At 49.6% G+C, this 27,109-nt stretch overlaps 2 protein-coding genes across 6 annotated transcripts; one reads left to right on the top strand and one right to left on the bottom strand.

The window, feature by feature from the left end:
• Nucleotides 1-7,810, top strand: Znf584 (zinc finger protein 584). Of its 5 annotated transcripts, XM_004866560.3 has the most exons (5): nt 1-273; nt 404-484; nt 673-799; nt 2,645-2,797; nt 6,251-7,810. In XM_004866560.3, exons 3-5 carry the CDS (start codon nt 766-768, stop codon nt 7,336-7,338), a joined length of 1,275 nt encoding a protein of 424 aa, XP_004866617.1. In that variant the 5' UTR covers nt 1-273; nt 404-484; nt 673-765; the 3' UTR covers nt 7,339-7,810. The 5 variants fall into 5 exon arrangements, with proteins under 5 accessions (XP_004866617.1, XP_004866616.1, XP_004866619.1 ...); XM_004866559.3 differs by lacking the exon at nt 404-484; XM_021246099.2 differs by lacking the exon at nt 2,645-2,797 and having other exon boundaries at nt 3-273.
• Nucleotides 5,559-25,323, bottom strand: Znf132 (zinc finger protein 132). The gene is given in 3 exon segments (XM_087200822.1): nt 5,559-21,507; nt 22,109-22,228; nt 22,725-25,323. Coding segments are annotated over 2 exon segments (1,896 nt in total). The 5' UTR covers nt 22,208-22,228; nt 22,725-25,323; the 3' UTR covers nt 5,559-19,710.
• Nucleotides 25,324-27,109: the final 1,786 nt, after the last annotated feature.

Here is a 27,109-nt window from a genome sequence, read left to right on the forward strand (position 1 = left end):
TCTGCGGGACTTCCGGCGCTGGGGGCGGTTTCTGTCAGCTGTGGGTGGTGGGTACCAGGGACTGCGTCATAGGTTGCCCCGGCCGGGAGGAGGCCGGGACACCGCGCCTCTGCGGGCGCCGTGAGGATTCCATCTGCCCGAGACTCGGGGGCGCGCTCAGAACGGCGCCGCAAGGCTCGGGGAGGCGCGGGGTCCGGCCTTCGCCATCGGCGGTGGCTGGGCCGGATCGCGCGACCCGCCCGGCGCGCAGGCCCCATGGCCGACGCGGCGCAGGTGAGCGCGGTGCGCCGGGTCCGGCGGGGAGGGCGCTCAGGCGCGGGCGAAGGAGGGACCCGGCAGGCGGGAGCTAGGACGGGACCCTGCTGGGCCCAGCGCATCAGTTGATGGCGTCTGTCTGTCCCAGCCCGGGTTGCCTGGCTGGAGTCAGTGTCCATAGCAACACCAGAGACACCAGGGACACCAAGGGCCCCATTGTCCCTGCGAGGTAAGGGATCTGGGGAAAGGGAGGGACGAAGGGGTGTGCGGTGGAGGACGGTGGGACCCTTAGGGAGAGAAACTCAGTGGGTGACTGCAGGGCCCTGAAACACAGGTCGAGGGCCTGCATGCTCCGTCTGTCCATATCTGGTTGTTTTCTGCCCACTGTTGACCTCATGTCGGCTAAACTCATTGCAGGGCTTGGTGATATTCGAGGATGTGGCCCTGCATTTCTCCCAGGAGGAGTGGGGTCTTCTCACTGTGGCCCAGAGGAGCCTGTACCGTGACGTGATGCTGGAGAATTTTGCTCTCATTAGCTCGCTGGGTAAGTCCTCCTCGCTTACCACCTCTACCTCTTTCCCTGGAGAAGGCTTTGTCCACACCGAAGCTCCTTCTGGTTCCCTGCGGTAAGTATTGTGGGTGCTGGGACCCGGCTGTGCGCCTCCGCAGCCTCTCTCAGAGCAACCCAATCAGCAGCCCAAACACCTGTTTTCCCTAATGGAGCAATATTTGTGGGTCAGTAATTTCACAGTTTGGCCCCTAAATTCCATTCAGCTCTGCCTCCCTGGTCCTGTGACAGTGCTAGGACATGACTCCTGTGTGCTCTAGATTTTGCCTTCTTCCTCCAGAAGATATTTTACAGGGCCCTCCCTGGACCAGACTTGAACCATGACTGAATCCATAGACCACTGGGGGCAGGCACTATTGCCATCTTAGGTCTTTTAGATCAAATACGGTATGTCTTTCCATTTATGTATCTTTTTAATTTTTTTTCAACACTAGTACTTAAGTGAATAAAATGTCTAATGTGTGTGTGTGTGTGTGTGTGTGTGTGTGTGTGTGTGTATGTGTGGTACTGGGGATTAAACACAGGGCCTTTGCACTGGGCTACATCCCCAGCCCACCGCACCCCCCTTTTTTTGAGACAGGGTCTCACTGTGTGGTTCAGGCTGGCCTTGAACTCTCCACACTCCACAATCCTGCTCTGCCTCCTGAGTGCTGAGATTGCCCTTTTGTTTTCTCTTGGGTTTTTCTTTTTTTTTTTTTTGTACCAGGGATTGAACTCGGGTCCTTGTGCTTGTGCAGCAAGTGGCAGAACCACTGAGCTAAATCCCTGGCCCTGTTATCTCTTGTTTTTTGAGACAGGGTCTTACTATGTAGCCCAGGCTGGCCTCGAACTCACAGAGATCCTCCTGCCTCAGCCTCCCAAGTGTTAGGATTACAGGCATGCGCCACCATGCCTGGCTATTTTCTTAATTTTCTTTTGGATTATTTCTTGCTGGCTGTAGAAATACATTGGTTTTTATGTATTTATCTTATATCCTGAAACCTTATTGAATTTTTAGTTCTAATAGTTGTGTAGTGGATTCTGTGGTGTGTTCTTTTTATAGGATCCTGTCATCCTTGACTAGAGGTAGTTTTACTTCTTCCTTTGCCTTACTGACATAGAAATGCTGGAGTAGATATCCTTGTTTTGATCTTAGCTTTAAGGGAAAAGCATTCAGTTTTTCACTGTTAAGCATGATGTGGGCCAGGATGTAGCTCAGTGGTCCTGTGCCTTCCTGGCAAGCACAAGGTCCTGAGCTCTATCCTGGGTGCCAAAAAACCCAAAAAGCATGATGTTAGCTGTTTGTGTTTTGCAGGTGCCCATTTCATATGAGGAAGCTCGCTTCCTTTCCTACTTAGTTGAGTACATTTGTCATGAAAGGTCAATCGATTTTGTCAAATACTTTTCCTATATCTGTTGAAATAATCATGTGGTTTTTGCCCTTTCTTTTATGAATTGGTATATTACAGTAATTGATTTTCATATATTCAGCTTTGTATTAATAGAATCAATTCCTTCTGTCATGACTTATAACACTTTTTATGTTTCTGGATTTAGATTGCTAGAATTTTGAGAATTTTCACATCTGTATTCATGGAATCTATCAGTAGTATAGTTTTCTTATAACATATGAGGATAATTTTAAGTGTGAGAGTAATTTTGATTTCAGTGATCAGGTGGGAAATGTTCCTGGTGAAGTGTTGGTATTCCTACTTCAGTATTGTTAGCATTCACCACTGAAACCATGTGGGCCTGGGCTTTTTTTGTGTTGAGGGGGGATTTTTTTTAAACAACCACAACAAAAATTGTTGAAGTTTATTTATATTTTTTATTCTTCTTCAGTCAGTTTTGGTAGTTTGTTCCCTGACAGAAGAACAGAGTGCCTTGACCATTGTGACACCCACCCAGCCAGCCCAGCCAGCCCAGCCAGCCGCAGGTTTTCCCAGCAGGTTTCAGCCCAAGCCAAGACCTTGACCTTCCCAGGAACTGACAAAGGTATTTAAGTTGTTGCCAAAACACTGACGGAAACTGGCCCTGCCCCTTAATCTGAGTCAGTGATGGCAAGCCTTTTAGAGCTGTCAGTGATCCAAACAGCTCACTGCAGTATCTGCCATAGGTTCACCACCACTGGCCTAAGTTCAGAATGCTGATAGAACCTCCATATCCTGACTTCCTCACTGTGGACATATCTAGGTAAAGATCTCTTTCTCTTGCCTCCTCCTGAGGTATACTTTAGGCACTATAAACACTGGACTAATCACCCTAGGCTCTAGTGCTTCATTCTTTGGATGCCAATGAGCACCTTGTGCAAACTCCCCAGCCACTGCTTTTGTGGTGACTCTAGGTTCAAGTTTGGCCAGGTGAAAGAATTCCCATTTGTAGTAGATTAACACCTCTCCCTCTCTCCTTCCTTCCTCTCTCATATCATCTAGGTCAGTGATAGCTTTCAATGATGCAAACAGCCCACTGTGGCGGGTGCCGTAGGTAGATTCACCACCACTGATCTAGGTAAAGGTTTATCACCTTGTTGATCTTTTCTGAAGACCAAATTTTTGTTTTGTTGATTTTATTTATTTTTTAATATATTTTATTTTATTTTATTTTATCTCATTCCCCCTCTCAAGCTCTCTCCCCTCCCTATGTGATTTTATTTTTTTAATCTGTATTTCATGTATTTCTACTGTAATCATTATGCCCTTCCTTCTACTAGCTTTGGGTTTGGTTACTTTTCTTGTTCTTTGGGGTGTAGTTAATTGCTTTGAGATCTTTTATCTTTTTTGTATTTATTAATCTATTTAGCTCTGTAGCCCTCTTTGTCTTCCTGCCTTAGGCCTGAGTGCAGGGATTCGGCATGTGCCACCACACCTTTCTTTTTTGGTTTGAGACATGGTCTCAGTGTAGCCCAGGCAGGCATGAGCCAATAAGACTGGCAAGATCTTTTTAAATACGGGTATTTGGGGCTGAGGATTTAGCTCAGTGGCAAAGTACTTGCTTAGCATGTGTGAGGCTCTGGGTTCAATCCCCAGCACTGCAAAAAGAAGAAATATGAGTATTTTGTATTCTATTCCCTCTGTTGCTTTTTCTGTACTGTAACTTTTGGTGTGTTGTATTTTCATTTTCATTTATCTCGAAGTGCTTTGTAACTTTGTGTGACTTTTTTCTTTTACCTTGGTTATTTAGGAGTGTTTTGTTTAAATTCCACAAATTTCTGTTTATTTCTGTTTTAATTCTTTTGTGGGCAAAGAATATACTTTGTATGATTTCAGTCCTTTGAAGTCTGTTAAAGATTGTAGGTCCTAACAAATAGTATTTTCTTGGGACCATTCCACACGTGTGCAAATATGTGAAGGATTGTGGACCTACTGTGGGTAGTTGGCATGTTCTATAGATGTTGTCAGTCTAGTTGTTTTCTATTGTTGACCAAGCTGCTGTGTTCTTATTAATTTTCTTCTTCATGGTTTACCCATTATTGAAAATGGAAAACTGAAGTCTCCAACAACAACTGTTAAATTGTCTTTCTTAGGTCAGTTATGTCAATTTTGCTTTGTAAGAGAGGTGGTTTTTTTGGTAAAAATATGTGTAAATTTTACCCTTTTTTTACCCCCTGGTGCTGGGGAATTGAACCTCAATTGTTTTGTTGGTTTTTTTCAATTTTTGAGGTAAGGTCTAAGGGACTAAGTTGCCCAAGCTGGACTCAAACTTGGATCCTTTTGCTCAATCTTCCACAGTTCTGGGATTACAGTTGTGCACCACTATGCCTAGCTGAGACCCTGTTTTAAAATTAAAACTTTCTGGGGGCTGGGTACTGGGGATCAAACTCAGGACCTTGTGCTTGCAAGGAGGGTGGCGGAACCACTGAGCTAAATCCCTGGCCCTAAAACGTTTTTTCACAAAGAAACAGGCATGGTGGTACACACCTATAATCCCATTACTCGGGAGGCTGTTGCAGGATGTTGTTGCAAAAGGATGGCCGGTTCAAGGCCAGCACAGACAATGTAGTGAGACCATGTCTTAAAACAGGCTAGGATGTAGCTCAGTGGTAGAGCACATGTCTAGTGTATTGAAGGCACTAGGTTCGCTGGGTGTGGTGGCGCATGCCTGTAATCTCAGAACTCAGGAGGCTGAGGCAGGAGGATCTGGAAGTTCAAAGCCAGCCTGGGCTACATAGTGAGTTCAAGCCCAGCCTGAGCTACTTAGAGAGACCTTGCCTCAAAAAAGAAAGAAAAAGAAAAGAAAAAAGGCACTAGTTCAGTCCCCAGTACCACACACAGACACACACGTCACATATGTTGACTGACCTTTATGGGGATGTTGAGCCCTGGTGTGTCATTGGGTAGATGTGACATGGTTGGCACAGCAGAGGCCAGAGGTCTCCTTGGAGAGAGGCCCGATGAGTGCAGGAAGTTCTTCAAGTACAAGAGCTTTGTTCTTCACCAGAGTGCACAGTGGAGAGAGGCCCTTTGTGTGCGAGCATTGAGAGAAAACCCCGTGAGGCCCACTCAGGCCTACACCAGCACTGGGCGTGGAGTGTGGACCTGGGTGTCAGAGAGGCTCGTGAGGCCGGGTGCCTGTGCACACTGGGTTTGGTGTTGTGCTCAGGCACTGTGCTTCCTTCCCACCTCCTCCCTCTTTATGCTGCATCCTCCCATCTCTATTCCGTGACTCTCAGGCTCTGGAGGGCCACCTCTGCCTGTGCCTCAGGTTCCCCTTCTCTGTTCCTGGGCAAGGCTGTGCACTCACTAGTGACCGTTCTGTGTGTAATGTCAGATGTGCACATATCTTTAGACAGTCCGTTTTTGTTTTTTGTTTTTTTTTTCGTACCGGGCATCGAACCTGGGACCTTGTGCTTGCCAGGCAGGCAGCACTGAGCTAAATCCCGGCCCTGTCTTTAAATAGTATTGAACACTAGCTGATGGTTAAACAGTTCTTGAGCACCAGCTACTATTTTACAGTCAGATTTTGCTAGAACTAAACCTCTTCACAGTGCTCAGCTGACAGGAGCTACTGAGTCCCTGCTAAAATCCTCTGTAGAGGACTCTCAGAGACCCCAGCCCTCTTCCCTGTACTGCACCCCATCTGTTTGTTGGGTACTGAGGATTATATCCAGAGCTTTCTCATTGAGCTGCATCCCAGTTCTTTCTTATTTTGAGACAATCTTGGCAAGTTGCCCGGGCTGGGCTCCGACTTGCAATGTTCCTGCCTCAGCCTTCCAGAGTGCTGGGATTACAAGCGTGCACCACCACGCCTAGCTCTGCTTTTGTGTCCTCATCTGAGTTTAAGTCATTCCTACTCTGTGCTTGGTAGAGCCCACGTTTGCTGGCTCAGCACATCCTCATCCAGATCTTTCTGTGTGACCACCCTGCAATTCCATGGAGCCCTTCCTGCACGGGGGATGCACGTACTTCCTTCCTGTAGTCCAACTCCAGAAACTGACTTCTTTGCTTTCAGGTTGCTTGTGTAGAGTGAAGGATGAAGAAGCTCCTCCCAAGCAAGTGAAGAGTTGTGGAGTCCATGTGGGAGGACAGCCCTGCTCGTGTGGAGAGCAGGGTGACAGCCCAGCCACTAAAGGCCTCCAGCCTCAAGCCCCTCTCAGTGAGGGGAAGGCACGAGGGAGCCCTGAGCACAGGCCAGCCCTCCCTAACCCAAGTCAAAAGTCACAGGGTGTCCATGCCACACAGAAGCCCTTTAAGTGCAGTAACTGCAGAGAAAGCTTCCTGAAGGCGTTTGCTCTTCTCAACCACCTGATAACCCACCCTGAAGAGAGACATTCCCGATGCCCAGTAGGCGGAAGTGCCCCCACCGAGAACTCGGCCCTTCCTGATGACCAGAAAGACCTCCATGAAGAAGATGCCCATGTGTGTGGTGAGTGTGGGAAAGCCTTCAACTATGCATCCAAACTGAGGAAGCACCAGAAGATCCACATGGGCATTCGCCCTTTCCAGTGCAGCGAATGTGGGAAGACCTTCAGCCGCAAAGATGCCTTGGCGCTGCATGAGAGGACTCACACTGGAGAGCGGCCATATGAGTGCAGCAGGTGCGGCAAGGCCTTCAGTGTGCTCTCCACCCTCATTCGGCATCGGAAGGTCCACCTTAGAGAAAGGCCCTACGAGTGCAGGGAGTGTGGAAAGTTCTTCAAGTACAACAAGAGCTTTGTTCTTCACCAGAGAGTGCACACTGGAGAGAGGCCCTTTGTGTGTGAGCATTGTGGGAAAACCTATGTGACCCGCTCGGGCCTGTACCAGCACTGGAAGGTCCACACTGGAGAGCGACCGTACGGTTGCAGCCTGTGTGGGAAAACCTTCACCACCCGCTCCTACCGCAACCGGCACCAGCAGTTCCACACCGGGGAGCGGGCCTACACGTGCACTGAATGTGGGAAAGCCTTCAAGCACAGCTCTACCCTGCACCAGCACCGGAAAATTCATACGGCAGAGCCCTCCGAAGGCCAGCGCAGGCGGAGAAGCCGTCAGCGACTAGCAGCTGGCTCACCAGGAGAAAGCTTGTCCTGGAAAGGTGGGGAGAAGCAGCCTTCGTGAGGCGCCATCTGAGAGAAGTGAGGCCTCTGACCTCCAGACACCACCCGGCACTCCAACAGACCTGGGAGATTCCGCGCATGCTGCCTGCACGGGACGCTTTGGGCCACGCTGCACTCTGCCTGCCCAAGCTGCTGTCACACCACTGCCAGCCTCTGACAAGCCGCCCACCTGCAGCATTAGGCAGGTCCCCGCTGTGCATGTCAGTCGCCCTCTGTGTCCAGGTAAACCGGCCCCGTGCCCCCCATAGGAAGGAATTGCGAACGTTGGAGCGCATGACAGCCCCCCTGTTCCTGGGAGGCATGGACAGGACTGTGCTGGCCAAGAGGAGCCAAGCCATCCTCTTGGAAGCTTCGAGATCTTGCCTGACATCTTCATGGACACTCAACACCGCTTGTGGTCGTTGTCCTGCCATGGCAGTTGCTACTTCCTGCTGCTTGGGAAATGTGGTAATAAAAGCCTTGTTTAAGCCACATTTTGTAGTTGGGGTTCTGATTCCTCTGTGTGTGTGTGTGTGTGTGTGTGTGTGTGTGTCCGTGCGTGCGTGCGTGCGTGTGTGTGTGTGTGTGTGTGTGTAGGGGGTGGGGATCTGAACCAGGCTCTGTTACTGGCAGTAGAGGGAGTCACTTTCCTGGGTTCCTGGGCTCTTGTCTGCCTTGGTGGGGACTGCAGGATGGCAGAGAGCCGCTGTGCTCACAGCCAGTCTGGTGTTGGGCTCTGACTCTTCACCATGGTGCTGGGACTGAGCCAGAAAACCCTGCCCTTGTGGGATGTGGCTTCTGTGACCCAGCAGTGTCGATGCTGTGCTAGGGTTACTGTTGTGCACCACTGCACCTGGTTCCACTCACCTTCTTTGTCAGGTGTTCAGTGCCCGTGCCTGTGGCTGGTGTAAGTAGTCACCGGGAAGTCATGGGGTGGTGGGTGACATGAAGCATGCTAATAAGAATCAGCCAAAGGACTTGCCAGAATGTGACCAGAGGGCTGTCTTGTCCCAAAAGATAAGATTTGGCGGCCATCTTTCCTCATTTATTTGTTTGGTTTTGGGTTTTTTTGAGACAAGTTCTCACTATGTAGTCCAGGCTGGCCTCAAACACACAGAATCCCCCCTGCCCCAGCCTCCTGAGTGCTGGGGTTATAGGCATGCACCACCATGCCTAGCCTCATCTTTCCTCTGTGAAGAGAGGACATCCTGTAAACCAAACCAAAGAGCCAGCTAAGTGATGGCCACAGTCAGTTGTAGGTTGTCGCCCAAGGGTTTGTGTGTAGGGTTACTGAGGTGGGGCCTAGTGGGAGGGCGTTAGGTCATTGTGGCCTTGTTCTCCGAAGGGATTAATGTGGGCCTTGTGTAGTGAGCTGGTTCTCACAGTGAGTTGCAACAGGAAGAGTGAGAACTGGCCATGCTATCACTTCCTGCCTTACCATATATGATTTCTCCTGCGTACCATGACATGCATATGGGCCCGGAGCCCAGACAGATGGGGCTGCCCTGTCTGGGACTTGCAGCCTTCCAAACTGTGAGCTGAACAGACCTCTTCGGGCCAAGCATAGTGGCCTATGCCTGTGATCCTAGCTACTCAGGAACTTGAGGCAGGAGAATCCCAAATTGAAGGCCAGCCTGGGCAACTTGGTGAAACCCAATCTCAAAAAATAGGGCTGGGATATAGCTCAGTGTTCCCTGGGTTCAATCTCCAATACTGAAAAACAACTCTTTTTTTTGGTAACTCAGGTCCTCGCACTTGCAAGGCAAGTGGCAGAACCACTGAGCTAAATCCCTAGCAAAAAAACCCAACTCTTTATAAAGCACCCAACCACTGTATTTTACTTTATTTTGCTTTTTTTTTTTTTTTGGTACCGGGGAATCAAACTCGGGTCTTTCTGCTTGCGGGAAACCAACCAGCGTATTTTAACAACAGAAAACACATTAAAGCAGCAGGAGACAGTCCTTTTGATCTCATGGAACCCTAGGTCCATTTGTGCCTGGAAGTGGTCTGTGGTCTTTCTGGAACCAACTAATACTGTAAATGACTTTACTTTGGTGGAAGCTAAGTAGAGTAATCTACCTATCTAATCTTTTTTTTTCCCCCCAAGTATTAGCAATTGAACCCAGGACCTTGTGCCATAAGCAGTCTGCCACTGAGATACACCTGTAGCCTGTTTTGAAACTGGGTCTTGCTAAATTATCCAGGTTATCCACCTGCCTCAGCCTCCTGAATAGCTAGGATTACAAGCGTGTATCATGCCCAGTTTAGGGTTGGGTGCAAATGCTCTGAAGAAAGTTCTGCCTGACTTGTAGACCTCTCCTGCACACTGACACACCCACCGTCTCCCAGGAGCATCCAGGATAGAGCCTCCTGGGGCCCAGCAGTCTTGTGTATCGCACTCACTGATGAGCCCCGGACCCCACTGTTAACAGGTAGTTCCTTTAGAAATGGCTCACCAGTTAAACTTGTTCCAGGTCCTTCTTGCCTCGAACAAAGAATTGAACAAGACGAGCCAAAAACAGTGCCAAATGTTTATTTGAGGGCCGGGGATTTAGCTCAGTGGTTCTGCAGCCTGCCTCGAAAGTGCAAGGTCCTGAGTTTGATGCCCAGTACCAAAAAAAAAAGTTTATTTGAAAAGTGAGGGGTGACAGGGTAAGGGAGAAAGTGGCTCTGCAGAGTGAACTTGGGCTGAACAAGAGAGGAAAGCAGAAAAGAAGCAAATGTGAAAGTACACCTTGGGTCCAGGAGACTAGAGGTGCCCTGCCTTGAGTCACAACAGTGGGTTCCTCCTGGCCTCCTGCCTCTTGTCCACATCTTTGGCAAGAAGTTCTACATACAAGGGTCCTGCAAATTATTTGGCACTGTCCTGGAATCTTGTAATTTAACAGGTCCTGCTTATTTCCCCAGCCAGCTTTGCCATGCCCTACCTCCTATCTCACCAGCAGCGAAGAGGCTGAGCATGTGTCCTTCTGAAATCAGCCCCAGCCCTGGCCTCCATGGTGAAGTGAGCTCATCTCAGGACTTCTATGGGGCCCCATGTTGCTAGGCCAAGTCCTGCTTCTCTCCCGCGACACGGGCTGCAGGCTTCATGCAGCTCCTTCCTACCGGGGGTCACTCCTAGGTGATTTCCTTGTGAGAAGTCTTCCCAGCCTCTAATGCAAACTAACACCTGTTGCCTTTCTTCAGTCTCACCTTTCTTCAGAATTCCAGCTTCAATCAGTAACTATCCTGGTCCTAGGTCCATGTGCATGTTAACACTTACTGCACACTTGACGGAGATGAAATATATCTCTTGCTGTCAATAGGCACGGTCTGCACACTGTCAGGTCCTGGGGACATCAGTCAAGTGTAGAGTTCCTCTGCAAGACCCATGTTGGGCCCAGACCTGGGGCCCATCATCAGCTGACCTGGGGAGGGAGGAGGGGGCAGCAGAGGAAAGGAAGTAGACCCCTCTCCCTAGGCCTGAGTGTCCCTGAGTCTGTGTTCGTATTCATCCCACACTGTGAGTACAGATGACCCAGAGACTGAACCAAAGCATAGGGGAAGATCCGCCATGGCCACGACCACCACTGCCCTCCTGGAGACGGAACCCAGGGCCTCTGCACTGAGCTGCATTCCCGGCCATCTTTATTTTGTATTTTGAGGCAGGGTCTCACCAAATTACCAAGTTGCCCAGGCTGGTCTCAAGTTTGGGATTCACCAGCTTCAGCCTCCCAGAGTGCTGGGATTAAAGGCACACGTCACCAACACTGGCAATTTTGGCAGAGTGAGTTTGTATTGAAATGTTTTTAGAAATGGTTTTCAACATATAGAAAAGCAAACACCACTAAAAAATTGAGATCTTTTTGGAGAAGAAGATCCATATTAACTCCACCATGCTGTTTCCCTACCCCTAAAGAGCAACAAACTTGCTTGGTGGCAAACAGAAGTGTAATCATGAAGCCCATGCTGTGACTCTAGAAATCCCGCACCTCATACCAGCCACGCTCAAGCCCATGAGCTGTCTTCCATCTTGGGTTCCCACCTGTGCAGTAACAGCTATGAGGGGAGCATTCCTCAGAGCCCTAGCCAAGCTGATGCCTTGGTGGGCCACAGTTTAGCGGTCCTGCAGGGCCCTCTGCAGTGCTGAGGCTGTGTGACAGACATTCCCACAGCAGAGATGTCCTTCACTATGGCGAGGAGGTGTTTGCTGACATTCTCAGAGCTCCTGATAGGCAGGCAGTGGGTGCACACAAGCACGTAACTCTTTCCACGATTCTGGAATTGCTTTTCCTTTCTGTTGTATAACTTAGAGCCCTATATAAGCAGGAGCTTGGTAAACAAGGGGTATGACATCAATAGAGCAGCTGCCTGACTGTGGGCCCTTTTGATTTTAAAATTTTGGAGCCAGACATGATAGCATATCTCCCTGGGGTCTTGTGTCTGTTAATCTATTTTTGTTTTTGTTTTTTTGAGTCAAAGTCTTGCTATATAGCCCAGGCTGGCTTGAACTTGAAATCCTCTGCCTCAGCCTCCTGAGTGCTAGAATTACAGGTGCATGCCACCACATCCAGATGATGTGCTGGTTATTTTTTTATTTTTATTTTTTGGTACCGGGGATCGAACTTGGCACCTTGCACTTGCAAGGTAGGCGGTGGAACCACTGAACTAAATCCTCAGCCCTGTGCTAGTTAATTTTGACTATCCAGCTTATTGTGTTAAAACACACTTGGTGGGCTGGGGAACCACATGGTGAGATCCTGTCTCAAAAACAAAACAAAACCCCCCCAAAACCTAGGGTCAACCTTATCTCATGATTCACGTCACGTAACCTAGTCAGCCCAACTTAGGCACGAGCAGAGGCCAATCCTGGCTTCCACTCCATAGGCAGCCGGCCCTCTGTCCAGCCACACCTGGGCAGCAGTCGCGCAGCTGATCTTTCCGCCTCCACCTCACCCCCACCCCTACCCCCGGGCGTGCTTGAGCACCACTTCCTTCCTCCTCCCTGAGAGCCTGCCGTGGCTCCCACCTCCGTCAGCTCCTTAGCCTGCCCTTCCAAGGTAACTGCTGTTTCCACCAGACTAATGGAGATGGAGGTCCCTGAACATTCCCATCTCCTCACCTTCAGGTACATAATTTACACACAATATGTCGTGACAGCCTTCGGAACTCTTCCCATAAAGTTCCAGAAATGAGAGCCACCTATACAGCAGCCAGCCTGGATTCTGGTGCCCGGCCATTTCGGGACAGGAGAAATCAGGATCAAGACACTGCAGCCTCCCATCAGGGCTGAGAACCATGAGGCCGCGTCCCAGGGCGTGAAACCTTGGGCTCCTTCCACTCTCCGTCTCCGTTAGTGGTGATGGCTGGCGACGTCGCACTCGGGGCCTCCGTGTGCCTCCGAGTGGGAAAAGCGCCCAGGGACTCTTGGGGACCAAGGCCGGGCCAGGAGAACGCGCACCCCTCTGCGGGAGGGCCGAGGTTCGGTGGGCGGAGCCATCAGGGAGAGACCATGAAAGACCAGTCCTGGTGAGTGCAAGGCTAGGGAGGACCCTTGGCACGGGCTGTGCCCTTTTTCGCCCTGGCATCCAGGACGGTAGCCATGCCTCCTTTTCTTTGAAGCTCCTGGTTTCCTCTGGCTCCTGTGCTGCTTGTCTGTCCTCCAAGCATCATCCTTCCTTTCTCTGAGTACAGTTGCTGCTGGACCAAAGCCTGGAATTCCTTCCCTGCCCAGCACTTGCTCCCATACATGCTGTTGTCTTCACGTGTGCTCCGTGGAGAGCAGCCTGCTGGGAGGGATTTCCACGTGGTTCCAGGACGGCCCACACAGACTTACTTGCCTGCCCAGAAGTCCAATGATGCGGTCTGCATTGTGAGAAATCTGCTCAGCACCTTTGCCTGCACACTTCTTGCCAGAGACAGCCTGACAGTCCCTGGTTCTCTCAAGGTTCCAGCCATCTTCCAATTTGTCACTAAAAAATTTTGTCACAGGCATTACAAGCACCTCACTCCCTGTTTTTGTCCCCTGTCTCCAGCCCATATTGCTTTCAGCCCTATCACTAATAGCTCTTAAAATCTGGTCTGTCTACACCCCTCAGGCCCTTTTTCTAATTAAGGCCCTGCGGGAAATACAGATTTTTTTTCTTCTGAGACAGGGTCTCACCATGTAGTTCAATTTGGCCTTGAACTCATTTTGTAGACCAGGCTGACCTTGAACTCCTGATAATCCTCCTGCCTCAGCTTCGTGAGTGCTGGGATTACAGGCACGTGCCACCAGGCCTAGCCTGGAAATACAGATGTGAAATCACACTTGATTTCAAGGCTCCCCTCAGGACCTGTAAAATACTCAAAATTGCAGATGCCATCGTCTTAAAGTAAGGGAATTCACAGCAGCATTTAGGCTTTAGGCTCTCGTGAAGCTGTGGAAAGAGCCAGCCCCTCTGCAGTCTCAGTCCTGCCGCTGAGCATGCAAAGAGTGTTATCTTTTGGTTCCCAACTTCCTTTGCTGAAATCCAACTCTGAAAGCCGTCGAAGCTTTAGTCTCTTCCTCCAGATTTCTCTGTTTCCAGCTCAGGCCACTCTGATGCCCTGTGCCACAAGACACTCAACTGATGCCCACACCAACGACGGACCTTTTGGTGCCTTCAGTGACACAAACAGCCTGTTGAGTCACACATGCCACAGGTTCCCTCCACTGGCCCACACCATTATTCTCCAGTGTTCTGTGCATATGTAACCCTGTGCCATACTTACCCATGTGTCATGGCCTAGAAAAACAAATACTGATCAAGAAGAAAACTACGTATGATTGGCAGGCATGGTGGCACACACCGATAATCCCAGTGCTCAGGAGGCTGAGTCAGAAGGATCACTGGAAGTTTGAGGCCTGAGGCTACATAGTGAGTTCAAAAGCAGCTGGACCTATACAGTGAGACTGTCTCAAAATACCAAAAAAAAAGCTGTGATAAGTTAATAATGTTAATAAAATAGCATCAGTATTTACTGACTGCTTACTGGTCTGGGATAATTTTTGTGTAAAATGGCCTTTACCACTTAGCTGAAAAACAAATTATTACATATGAACCCAGGGCTGCCCACATACTAGGCAAGCACTCTACCACTGACCTACATCACCAGCACCTTTATTGTGAGACTGGATCTCACTAAGTTCCCCAGGCTGGCCTTGAACTTGCAGTTCTGTCTCGGGCTCCCATTATAGCATGTGCCACCATGCCCACATCCCATTTCGTCTCTCTCCACACCAGGGCTACAATGTATTGATTCTTGTAGCTTTATAAAAATTATTGGAATCAGATGGTGGAAGTCCTTCAACTTTGTTCTTCAGTTTTAAATTTTGTTTTAGTTAATCTAGGTCTAGGTTCTTGGCTCTCCAGTGTTTAAAAATCTGTTTCTTATTCTTTGTCTAGCTGTTTTATTCCTTTAGGTGGAAGGGTAAATCTGACCTTTGTTATTTCATCATGGCTGAAAGCAACTTATATTTGTGTGGTTATTTTTTCAGTACTGCAGATTGAACTCAGGGCCTTTGCACTGAACTACATCCCCAGCCTGGCCCCCTACCCCATTTAAAATTTTTTAAAGTTACCCAGGCTGTGGTCAAAGTTGTGATCCTCCTGCCTTACCCTCCCAGAGTGCTGGAATTACAGGCCTGCACTACCATGTCTGGCAATTCTTTGTGAGGAATTTGTCTCTGTACTAGAATGTCAGTCTGACTGGAGAGGTCTCCTGTGTATTTTGTTTACTGCTGTACTAGTTCAGTCTCCAAGCTAGGTGTGGTGGCACATGCCTGTAATCCCAGCACTGGGGAGGCTGAGGCAGGAGGATCACCACAAGTTTGACGCCAGCCTGGGCTACATAGTGAGCTCAAAGCCAGTCTGAACTGCATAGAGACCCTGCCAAAAAAAAAGCACGAAGATCACTAGTTCAGTCTCCAATACACCCTCACTGTTAAAATGGCATTGGCTAAATAAATAAGTAGACTCAGCTTCCTTCCTTAAGCGTAGAGGCATCCACTACGGGTACGATCTGACGAGGGAGTCTTTCCTGGAAGGAAGGAGCTCACTATCACCCTGCTGTGATGCTCCTCCTCCTCCTCCTCCCACTTCCACAAAAACCACTAATGACCGTGGGGTACAAAGGTGGCTCAAGCGCAGCTCCTGCAGAGGCCAGGTTAGCAAGTGTTTCCTGAGATCCTACTGGATGCCAGGCCCCACATGGGGCCTGTGGCAGACAGAGCCATGAGGTGAGGTGACAGGCGCGGTCTGCACCTACAGGTTACCATCATGTAATGGGGCATACAGAGATTTAACACATAAACAGGGAAGATAACAGAATAATTCCAAATAATGGAATTCTGATAGAGCTTTGAGGGAAAGGAAATGGAGAGAGATGTTACCTGAGAGGACTGTTCAGGAAGACCTCTCCATGGAGGGAACTCCAGGACAGTGTTTCTCCTGGACAGAACTGTAGCATAGATGTCCTGGCAGCAATGAGCTGGTATGTTTGAGAAGCTAGGTTAATACTGGCACTGTACACTAGGGCAAGGCATTTACATTTATTATGAGCAGGATGCAAAACAAACCTGCTTCAAGGACGGGCTGGTTGGGCGCATTCTACATAAATTTTGGGGGGAAATCATCTCGTAATTAAAGAATGACTATAACTGCCTAAGGCCCAATGTTGCCTTGCCTGAGAGCAGCTATGGAATGCAGAAACAACTCCGTTTTCCCTCCGGTCACAGCTGAGGCCTCAGTAGTCTGTGAGGCTGTGGTGCTCAATGGCAAGGTGACCCAGTGGTGACACAAGAGAAAGCCCTCACCTGGGGAGGGGACAGCTCCTTGTCGGGACAGCTCCTTGTCAGCCCAGCTCACCCCTTACTGAGGTGGGCACGCTGTCCTTTCCGCCCTCATCAGCATGAGGTCTGCATCTGCACAGGATCAGACGTGAGATCAGCACCACCCCAAGTCACCCTATGCTCCCTCCAGTCACTGTGTGCACCCCTAAATAGTGGCAGCTCGGAGTCTTGGTCTTTGCCTGCTCTGAGGCCCTGACCTCCGCCCCCCCCCCGTATGCTTTGAAATTATGCAAGTCTCATTGTCTTTCTTTCTTTGGTTCTCACCACCATTCCCCTTTCTAGGCTGGGGAGTGAGCAGGAGTATTGATCAAGGCAGAACTGTGTGTGTTCGTGTCATGGTATCAAAAGCTGCAGGGAAAGGGCTGGGGATTTAGCTCAGTGGCACCGCGCTTGCAAGCACAAGGTCCTGAGTTCAGTCACCAGTACCAAAAAAAAACAAAAAAGAAAAAGTAGCCCACCTTCCTTGCACAGAGCCCTGTTGGGGAGACCAAAGGCCAACCTCAAGTCAAGGACTCTCCCAATAGGAGATTGGTTTGCTTTAAATGCCTACCTGTGGGTGACCATGCAGGATACAAGGGACTGAGCTCTGATGACAAATGTCTGCCCCACTTTGAGGCACACATAGCTCAACAGGGCTTTAACTCATTACAAGCAGTCCTTCCACATTGGTGGGAGACAATTATTATACCCAGAAGGTGACTTGACATCAGGCTCTGCTCCAAAGCCTCAAGATCCTGGGGAGAACTTACATAAACCTACCACACGGTCACTGACCCAAGCCTGCCTGGAGACTGCTCCTCATGTGGTCTCCCTGTTTTAGGGTATGAGGGGGGAGTCATTCTGGTGGGAGCTGCTGCGGAGTGCCACTGACTCTGCAACCTGTGAGGTAATCGGTGTGAGTCAAAGGGGACTTCCTGTCTGGAGAGCCCCGGGCTCCCTCCAGCCTGCCTCGCTTCATAGTCACAACTCCTGGCCCACATGTCTACACGTGCAGACCTTATAGACATATGTTCTGCTGAGCCAGCTTTGTGTAGAAGTTTGGAGAAAATGGTTTCAAACATTTATGAAGTGAGGGCCAGGGATTTAGCTCAGTGGCACCATGCCTGCCTGCAAGTCCAAGGTCCTGAGTTTGGTACCAAAACAAAAAAATTATGGAGTCAGAGGACATTAAATACCCTCTTGGAAACCAAGCAATAGGGCAACTGTAGAGTGAGTCTACCATCTTTGTTCCTTATGGGTTTGGACAGCCCTACCTCAGTGACAGTAAAAAAACAGCAGATGGCAAAGGCCTTGGCCATTCTGTGCTTGTATGGCTATTAGCTGAGCTACAAAAGCCACGTGCTTGGGCCATGAGGCCTCCCTTCTGTGAGTACTGGGATTCCCACCCATGCAGGGATGGCCATGACATGGTGTAGCCCCAGAACACTGACAAATACACCAAGTCTTTAGGTAATCTGCTCTGCCAATGACCAGTATGCTGCCGTACTGCCCATTCTAAACCTGCCTCTGCACTTGTCCTAGGACTATGGTACTGCAAGATAAGGGTGTGTGGGACTATGTTAGATCTGCTTAGCTATCTCTTCTGTGGCCAAAGTCACTGTCTGAGAAAATTTGACAAACCCTGCAAATCATGTCTTGTTTTTCAAAGACTTGCTGTTTACTGATTTTTGTGGTATAAATTACCCCACTGTGGTCAACTTAAAGCTGCCCATATGATATCACTGGGTATGGAATTGAATATAACCAGCTATTTTGAGCTAGTATGATTGTCTCAGGCTCACCACCAGCATATCTTACATTTACTAGTCTTCCTTATTCCCTGACCTCAAACCCAGTGTTTCTGTCCCCTCTTAGGGACCCACACTTGGCCATTAAAAATCTTTGTCAGGAAGCCGGCGATTTAGTTCAGTGGCACTGCACCTGCCTTGCAAGTGCAAGGTCCTGAGTTCGATCCCTGGTACCAAAAAAAAAATCTTTGCTGGGCATTGTGGCACGTGCCTATAATCCTGGTACTTGAGAAGCTCAGGCAGAAGGATTGCTGCAAGTTCGAGGCCAGCCTGGGCTACATAGTGAGTTCAAGACCGCCTACATGGTGAGATCCTGTCTAAAAAATAAATAAATAAAATCTTACACCCAGTGACACTTGTCTACAGATTCTGGACTTCAGAGGCCTTATTCACAGGCAAGTCCCAGGAGACAGAAGCCCTCAGCACTGTTGAGGACATTCCTGGGAACTGGTGATTGCCACACCAAACATCCTTGTTCAGACACATGAACTGAACGAGACCTAAAGGCAAACTAGGTTACTGTACTGAGAGCTAATTCCCTTCCTACTGTCCCCTCCGGGATAAGGGAGGCCCTTCACCTCTTCACAGTTAGATCCATCATCCTGTCTCACCCCACACAAAATACGTGGAGCCTCTCCATTAACAGATGGCTCCAGCCAGACACAGTGGCACAAGCCTGTGATCCCAGGTACTTGGAAGCATGAGGCAGGAGGATCACAAGTTTGAGATCAACTTGGACAAATTAGTGAGACCCATGAGGATTTTTTTTTTTTTTGGTACCGGGGATCGAACTCAGGTCCTTACACTTGCAAGGCAGGCGGCGGAACCACTGAGCTAAATCCCCGTCCTGGGATTCTTTTTTTTTCTGTTGAGACCTGTGTTAAAATCAAAACAAAAATTGGGGATATAGCTCAGTGGTACATCACTTACCTAGCATGTGCACTGCTCAACTGTAGTGTGGGGACGGGGGAGCTTCAACAAGAAGGCCTTTATTAGCAGACTCTGAAGGCAGGTAGTTCCAGGGGTGGATGACTAGAATCTGGACAGACCCACTCTAAGTGTCATGTGGAACCTGACAAGGGTCAAGAATATAAATCTTCTCCAGGGCTGGGGATTTAGCTCAGTGGCACCATGCCTACCTCACAAGCTCAAGGTCCTGAGTTTGATCCCTGGTGCCCCCCAAAATTTTCTCTAGAAACCCTCAGTGGACTCCAGTTCAGGCCCTTTTGGAGTGAACTAGGTCAGGGCAAAGACTAAACCACTAGGAGGATAGGGGAGAGGTGAGAACTGAGGTGACTGCAAAGGGCTCCCATCACTTCCTCCAGGGAATTAAAGAACAGTCTGCCTCCCCCAAGAATGCTGGCACACGCTGTGCAGGCCTGCCAGCTAGCAGAGGTAAGATGGTGTCTGGCAGTAACATAATCTTACAAAGGACCTGGATGGGTTAGAAAGTATAACACAGCTCCTACTCCCTACATATCTGGCACTCAAGAGGCAATCTCCCCACAAAGGGTGTTAGCATATGCAATTTTCAACTTTTGGCTGATGGCTTCCCCACAGAGCTTCTCACAGAAATTTTCTAATGTAGGCTGGGGATGCAGCTCAGTGGTAGAGTGCTTGCCTGACCTACACAAGGACCCGAGTTTAATCCTAGGCATCACAACAACAACAAGAAAGAAATTTCCCACAGAGTGAGTCCTTTTATACAAAACAAGAAGAAAGCCCCAGCTAGTGCTTTCCCACACTGACCATACTCCTAAGGCCTTTTTCTACCATGACCTTTCTGATGCTGAAAGACTCTAGTGTTGGCTAAAGGTGTCCCCTTGTCCACTGCACTTGGCTTTTTTCCAGTATGACCTTTCTGGTGCTTAGAAAGGTCAGAGCTATATTGGAAAGCTTTTCCACAATGGTTGCAATCATAAGGCTTTTCCCCAGTGTGAACTCTCTGGTGCTGACTAAGGATTAAGGTTTCACTGAAGGCTTTCCCACACTGCCTGCATTCATAAGGCCTATTTCCAGTGTGAACTTTCCGGTGCTTAACCAGGTTAGAGCTGTAGCTGAAGGCTTTACCACATTCACTGCATTCATAAGGCCTTTCTCTAGTGTGAACTTTCTGGTGCTGAATGAGGGCAGAGCTTTGAACAAAGGCTTTCCCACACTGCCTGCATTCATAAGGCCTATTTCCAGTGTGAACTTTCTGGTGCTTAACCAGGTTAGAGCTGTAGCTGAAGGCTTTACCACATTCACTGCATTCATAAGGCCTTTCTCTAGTGTGAACTTTCTGGTGCTGAATGAGGGCAGAGCTTTGACCAAAGGCTTTCCCACATTGTGAACATTCATAAGGCTTCTCACCAGTATGAATTCACTGGTGTGGAACAAGATTGGAAAGGCAACTGAAGGCTTTCCCACACTGGTTGCATTTGTAAGGTCTTTCTCCAGTATGACTCCTTTGGTGAAGAATGAGCTTTGAGGTTTGCCAGAAGGCTTTTCCACATTCACTGCACTCAAAAGGCCTTTCTGTGTTATGAACCTTCTGGTGACGAACAAGATGGGAGCTGTTAATAAAGGCTTTCCCACATTCATTGCATTCATAAGGCCTTACTCCACTGTGGATTTTCTGGTGCTCAACAAAATTGGAGATACAACGAAAGACTCGCCGGCACTGGCCACACTCGTAAGGCTTTTCTGTATTGTGAACCTTCTGGTGCCGAACAACATGGAAGCTGTGAGTGAAAGATTTCCCACACTGGCCACACTCATAAGGCCTTTCTCCAGTGTGAACTCTCTGGTGCTGGATAAGTGAGTGTTTGCGGGTGGCCTTCCCACATTTGCTGCAAGTGTGATGTGATTTTCCAGTGTGAACCTTCTGATGCAATCTCAGTTTAAACAGATGGCTGAAGGCCTTCCCACATTCCTTACATACATGTGATGTTTTATCAGTGATAAATTGTTGGTGATTAATGTGGATTGAGTTCTCCTTGGGGGCATTTCCACCTGCTGGGAACTGCAAAGGTCTCTCTTTAGGGTGGGCTATCAGGTGGTCAAGGAGAGCAAAGGCCTTCTGGAAGCTTTTTCCACAGTCACCACATTTGAAGGGCTTCTGCATGGTGTGGATGCCCTGCTGTGGCCCATGACTGGAGCTAGGTGGGAGGGCCACCCTGTTCTCAGGGATCTTGCACTGCTTCCCCTTTCTGGGTGTCTGATATTGGACATCATGGCCTTCCAGAGTGTGCTTCCTACCCTCCCTGCATAGGGAGGTTTTCTCAGAACTGTGGTCCTTCTGAAGGCTCACACTGATCCAGAAGCCTCTGACGCATGCCCCACAAATGTATGGTTTGGGGCCACAATATGTTCTCTCATGTTCAGCAGGAAGCAAAATGTCTTTCAAGACTGGGCCACACATGTCACAGGTACTGATCTTCTGAATACAAGGACCTGGCATAGGAATCCCAAACCAGAACGCTTCTGTGGAAACACCTTGTTCAGAAGAGGATTCCTCTGCTCCAAGCCAGCAACGTGCAGGTAGACTCATGTAGTGACGTACATGCGGACTCTGTTGAGAGGGGCAACCTCCTGACAAGGGCTTATCTGACATATGCAGGATATGATTTGGGTAAAGAGCCAGCAGGATAGCACTGGGGCTGAGTATGCCAAAGCAGGAGGAACCCTCAACAGGTTCCACACACAGGGGTAAGAGTGAGGCTTGGGGAAGCAGGGACTCTAACTCATGCCTCAGATCTCAGCAGGATCTGACACAAGCCAACCCCAGGGATCTCTGATAGGAAAAGGGGACACAGAGCAATGTGACAAACCTAGGGAGGTCCAGTGCAACCAGAGAATCTGGTGTTCACAGTCTACATGAAGATATATGCACCTCTTAAAATACATTGGGTGTAGGATTGCAGGGGGCACCCTGAAAAGGGAGCAGAGGGGAATGGGGAAGACATGGAAGTCAAGAGTGGTGGGGTCATTCACCATTCAAGGGCTTGAGGTCAGAGTACAAATGCCAAAAGGTCAGGAGTTGTTTAGAATGAGGAATGAAAGGTGGGAGTAAAGTGTGGCTACTGGCCCCAGCAAGTAAACACCAGAGGGTACATCAGGTGCCTGGCACAGTGCTAACCCCCATGTCACCCCTGTCCCTAGCTCCCACTCACCAGGCCCAGGCTTCCACTGGGATTCTCTTGTGGCTGGAGACAAATCCACCCTATTGGGCACCCAAGGCTCTTTACCCTGCTCCAGCTGGAAAGCCACATAAGATTTGGAAGCTGCAAGTCCTGGGAAATACAAGCCAGGTGAGTGCTTGCTCCCACTCAGTGCAGCCCCTCACGACAGACCAAAGGGAACTCAGCTCATCTTTGCACAGGAAGGAAACTCAGTGTTACAAAGTAAGCCTCTAAGAAGTGTCTCAGAGGAACAAGCAGTAGTCCCCACAAGCAGGAACCATGCCAGTGCCTGTCATAGCCAGGCTCCTGAAAGTGTCTGATGAGAGGGAGGTAGAACTTGGGGCACAGAGGTGCCACCACCTGGACAGACTCAAGAGGCAGACTAAGACTCCAGCCCTGACTCCTTCCCAGGAGGACTTCATACAGGGTCAAGGGTGTGCAGGGAGAGGAGCAGGTCATACCCACAGCCATCTCTGCACACGCGGCAGGTGACCCAGGTGAGGAAGCAGCTCTCATGCTCCATTGGTAGGGAAACAGGGTTGCTCTTGGAGAACACAGTAAGGGCAGAGCCCAGAATGAGATGCTGGGACAGACATGAGGGTCTTACCAAGTGAGGCCACAAGGGCAAAGTTCTCCAGCATTACTTCATAGTACAGGTGCCTCTGAGCCTCATCAAGGAGGCCCCAGTCCTCACGGGAGAAGTGCACAGCCACATCCTCAAAGGTCATCTGGTCCTGGCATGATGGCAACAGGGAAGTGAACCAGACCAACAGACAGAAGAAAAATGGGGGAAAAATACAGGTAAGCCCATCCATGCCTCAGCCCCACATCCTACCTCTTTGGCAGCAGTCTCTTGCTCATGACTCCTGTATACCCTCCACAGAGGGTAATAACTCTCTTCCCTAAGCCCCGGTACCCATGTGTGTCTCCCGTGTGTCCCCCTTAGACAGACAGGTCGATGATACATAAGCTCTGGGTCCCCAGGTTCTGCCTTCCAGAAACACCAGGCCAGGACTCACCTTTTCCTTAGCCCTGGCCCCCTGGCCCACTGTCTCACACTTACGCATGTGCACATCCCTCCTTGGACCTCCTCCAGGCCCACTGCCAACCAAACGGCCCACAAAACCAGCATCTTCCCTCCTTCCCAAGTGCCTCTGCAAATGTCCAGACCTTGGCTGGCTTGTGAGAGCAATCAAGATGCTGCCCAAGCTGGGCACTATGGTGCACACCTACAATGCAAGCATACTGGGAGGCTGAGGCAGGAGGACCACAGGTTCGAGCCCAGCCTGAGAAACTAGTGACAGTGAGACTGACTCAAAAAATAAAAAAGTTACTGGGAATGATATTCAGTGCAGAGGTCCTGGATTTAATCCCCAGCCCCCACCACCACCAAAAAAAAAAAAAATAGAAAAGAGAAGGAAAAAAAAAAATCCCGTCCTGCCTCAGACCTCCAAAAGACCCAATTGATAGTCAGTAGTACCCAGCCCTTACCTCATGGTTCCTCTACTTGGCCCTGTTCCTTCCTTCAACCTGTAGCCATTCAGAACCATACAGATCTCCAGGCTCCTGTGCCTTTCTGCACACTGTCTCCTACCACCACAGGATATCCCCCTCGACAGTATGAGTATTCAAAGCCCATCCCCACCACTTTCTACCTTAGGCCTGAAACTCTCCCAGCTGACCCTGTATGCCACTGAGCTACACTGCCAGCCTGTCTGAAAACACCACAGCCCATACAGGGCAACCCCAAAAACCCCATAGTGAGCCTATGGAGAAGTGAATACACACTATTCTTGGCTCTACCATCATTCTACTCATCTGTTTGCCCAGACTACATCCCAGGGACATTAGTCACCTTCTGGACCCTCCTCTCTCCCACATATTTTCTTGAGGTTGCTTCTCCCTTCATCTGACTTTGTGACATCTACCACCATACCTGGGCCAGCCATCCCATCCTCAGCTGCCCTACCACCAGGCATGCACTGTGGTGACCTAAAGATCCTCCTTCCTAAAGCTGAATCCCTGAGCAGAACTCTTCCCTGTGTGTCCAGTTATCCTTTGGACACCTCCACTCAAGAATCCCTGGGGGTATCTCGGATATTCAACATGGCAAAAAAATTCACCTTCTGACCTTCCCTGAACACCTGCTCTACCTACTGACTCCCCATCTCAGTGGACATGCACTTCCACCTTCTAGTGACTGAGGCCAAAACTGATGGAGATACTGTTGTCACTTTTTTTCTCTCTCTCACCCTCCACATCATAAAATCTTGCTGGCCTAATTGAAAACACAAATCAAAATTTAGCCATTTCTGGGCCGGGGATGTAGCTCAGTGGCACTTTGCCTGCCTGGCAAGTGCAAGGTCTTGAGTTTGATCCCCGGTACAAAAAAAATTAACCTCTCCCTCGTCCACAGTCACGAGATTGGCAAGCCATCATCACTCATGTAGTCTATCTGAGGTAAGACTCCTATGGGCCTCCTTTCCTTTGCCCTGAACCTTTCCCCAACCATCTGGTCTCCCCTCTGCGGCCAGAGCCTAGGAACATCTGCGGCTCCCTCCCTCCAGTGCCAAAAGCCTTCCTGGCTCCCTCCGCCATCCGCAGGCCAGCTCTTCACGCTGTCAGACTCCAGGCCTGGCTCCCCCACCCCTTGCGCTACGATCCTCAGACATAGTAGGACTTGAACACCCCAGCTCAGCTCATTCCAAGCATGTGCACATCTTGGTTCCTATTTCCTGTAACATCTCCCACATTTCGCTAACTCTGGAAGTGGGAAGTTCTGCGCGGAAGGCATGGTGGGGACTCCGGACCCCGGGCCTGACACCAGCTTCTAGCCGGGGAAACAACGTAAGGCAGCAGAGGCGAGGGGCGAAGCCCCCTCCGCTCACCCGACCCGGGCCCCTGGCCGCAGCTGCCATGGGGCGCCGAGCTCCGTTGGGCGATGGCAGCGAGCGGATGCAGAGCTCTGGACTTCGCCAAGGCAATGCGCTCAGGCCCGGAGCGCCACCGTCGGGGCTGCAGGCCAGGGGTCGTGTGTGGAGGACGGTCCCCGCAGGGTCACATTCAGAGGCTCGGAGGCTGACGCGTCCTCCTCACTGTCCTTCCCAGCGGGTCCCAGGAGGCGTCGAGGAAGCGACCCCTTCGTTCCAAGGGCCGTGACAACCGTCAAGAGCAAAATGAACGCCCCCAACCAGCAGCGAGCCGGAAGTCCCTCCCCCTCTGACTCACACTGCCGGAAGTAGGTGCGATTTGCCCAGGGTGACATGGCTCTGGGCCTTCCAGTTATTATACTTCCGGCCCTGCTTCCGTCCAATTGAGGGCATCCTTCCGGTTCCCCATGGCAACGCATCGGCCTTACCGCGCTGGGAAATGGAGGCCCAAATTAAAAGATGAGGGGTTGGGGCGGGGGATTTAGCTCAGTGGTTCCGCCGCCTGCCTCGCAAGCGCAAGGCTCCGAGATTGGTCCCCGGTACGAAAAAAAAAAAGATGAAAGGGTCATGATTTAATATCCTCTTTCTCTTTTTTCTTAGATACTAGAGCTTGAACCGAAGAACTTTCCCGTTAAACTACATCACCAGCTGCTCCCCCTCCTTTTAAAAAAATTTTGAGACATGTTCTCGCTGAGTCATTAAATTCCCCAGGCTGGGCTTGAATCTGTGATCCTCCTACCTCCATCTCGCACGAGTGCTGGGATTACAAGCGTCTGCCCCTCCTGTTGTTTTTTTTGCCCTCCAGTTTTTAGTTTTTAGTTTTTGACAGGCTCTCACAGTGTAGTCCAGGCTGATCTTGAACTCACTATGTAGCCCAGGGTGACTTTGTACTAGGGGCAATCTTCCTGCCTCAGCCTCCTGAGTGCTAGGATTATAGGTGAGCACCACCATGCCAGGCTTCCTGGTTTTTGTTTTTGTTTTTGTTTTTGATACTGTGGATCAAACCCTGGGCCTGGAGCATGCTAGGCAAGTACTCCATTCAGAGCTACAACCCACCCCAGAGAGAAACTCTTCTTGTCCTTACCATCATGCTTAACCAAGTCTCTAACACAATCAGAGAGGTAGTAAGCTCTCAAGGAAGTCAGCAGAAAAAAAGACATTAGAACTGTGGTTGGAGGGCATCTGAAGAAGGCCAGGCTTCAAGATAAAGATGCGGTGGCCAGGCCTACATGCTTCCCTAAGGGAAAAGCAGCAACCTGGAATTATAATTAGCACCACGTGCTCCAGGAAGTTCTGATGGACATGAGTCGCCCAGGTGGGGTCAGTCCCTTCCCTTCCCCAAAATCCCTTTGTTCTTTCCATAAACTCTTGGTATGTGACCCACTTCCCTATTGGGTCATATTAACTCAGTAGCTATACTTTAGTCCTATAGGTTGGTTATAGTTTGACTAATGTTGTATCCACATTGTGACTTTGCTGTATAAATTACCCCTGACAACAGGGCTCGGTGGCCACCTCACTTTTGGGACCTCGCCTGTCTCTCAGGAGCCATCCTCTCAACAAACCTTTCCTACTCTTAACCTCCATTGTTCCTTGGAATTCATGTTTTGATTTCAGGGAACACGAACTCAGTGCATGTGACACCTAGCAGATTGGGAATTATATTTCTCCTATATCAGGAGGAAGCCAGTAACTCAGAGGACAGAGATAAGGGAAGAAAGACCTTTATTGGAAACAAGTTGACAAGTTGGAAATGGGAGACTGTTTTTCTGAAAATGCCACCTTGCTTAAGGGTTGCAGGAGGAAAGCTTATGTAGGGATTTGGTAGAGGTGTGTTTTTGGCATTACCAGGTGGGCCGCAGATGGAGTGATTGTAAATTTATAGTTGCACATTCTGCTGTTATCTGAAGATTACCTACCAAATGTTTTGCTTTCTGTAACTCACAGAAAAATTACTGTCAGCATTCTGGGATGCTGAGGCAGGAAGATTAGAAGTTCAAGACCAACCTGGACTGTTTAGTGACTTAGACCCTGTCTATCAATAAATAGATAATAAATAAGT

Source organism: Heterocephalus glaber, unplaced genomic scaffold (assembly GCF_053883595.1).
Source record: "Heterocephalus glaber isolate CG9 unplaced genomic scaffold, H.glaber_assembly_v1.0 deba00001745, whole genome shotgun sequence".
NCBI lineage: Eukaryota > Metazoa > Chordata > Mammalia > Rodentia > Bathyergidae > Heterocephalus > Heterocephalus glaber.

Bases quoted from the DNA above. Each gene is read 5' to 3' on its own strand.
- Znf584 (XM_004866559.3), top strand. The intron at 800-2,644 runs GTAAGTCCTCCT...ATTCTTCTTCAG, and splicing joins TGCTCTCATTAGCTCGCTGG to TCAGTTTTGGTAGTTTGTTC. The intron at 2,798-6,250 runs GTATTTAAGTTG...CTTTGCTTTCAG, and splicing joins CTTCCCAGGAACTGACAAAG to GTTGCTTGTGTAGAGTGAAG.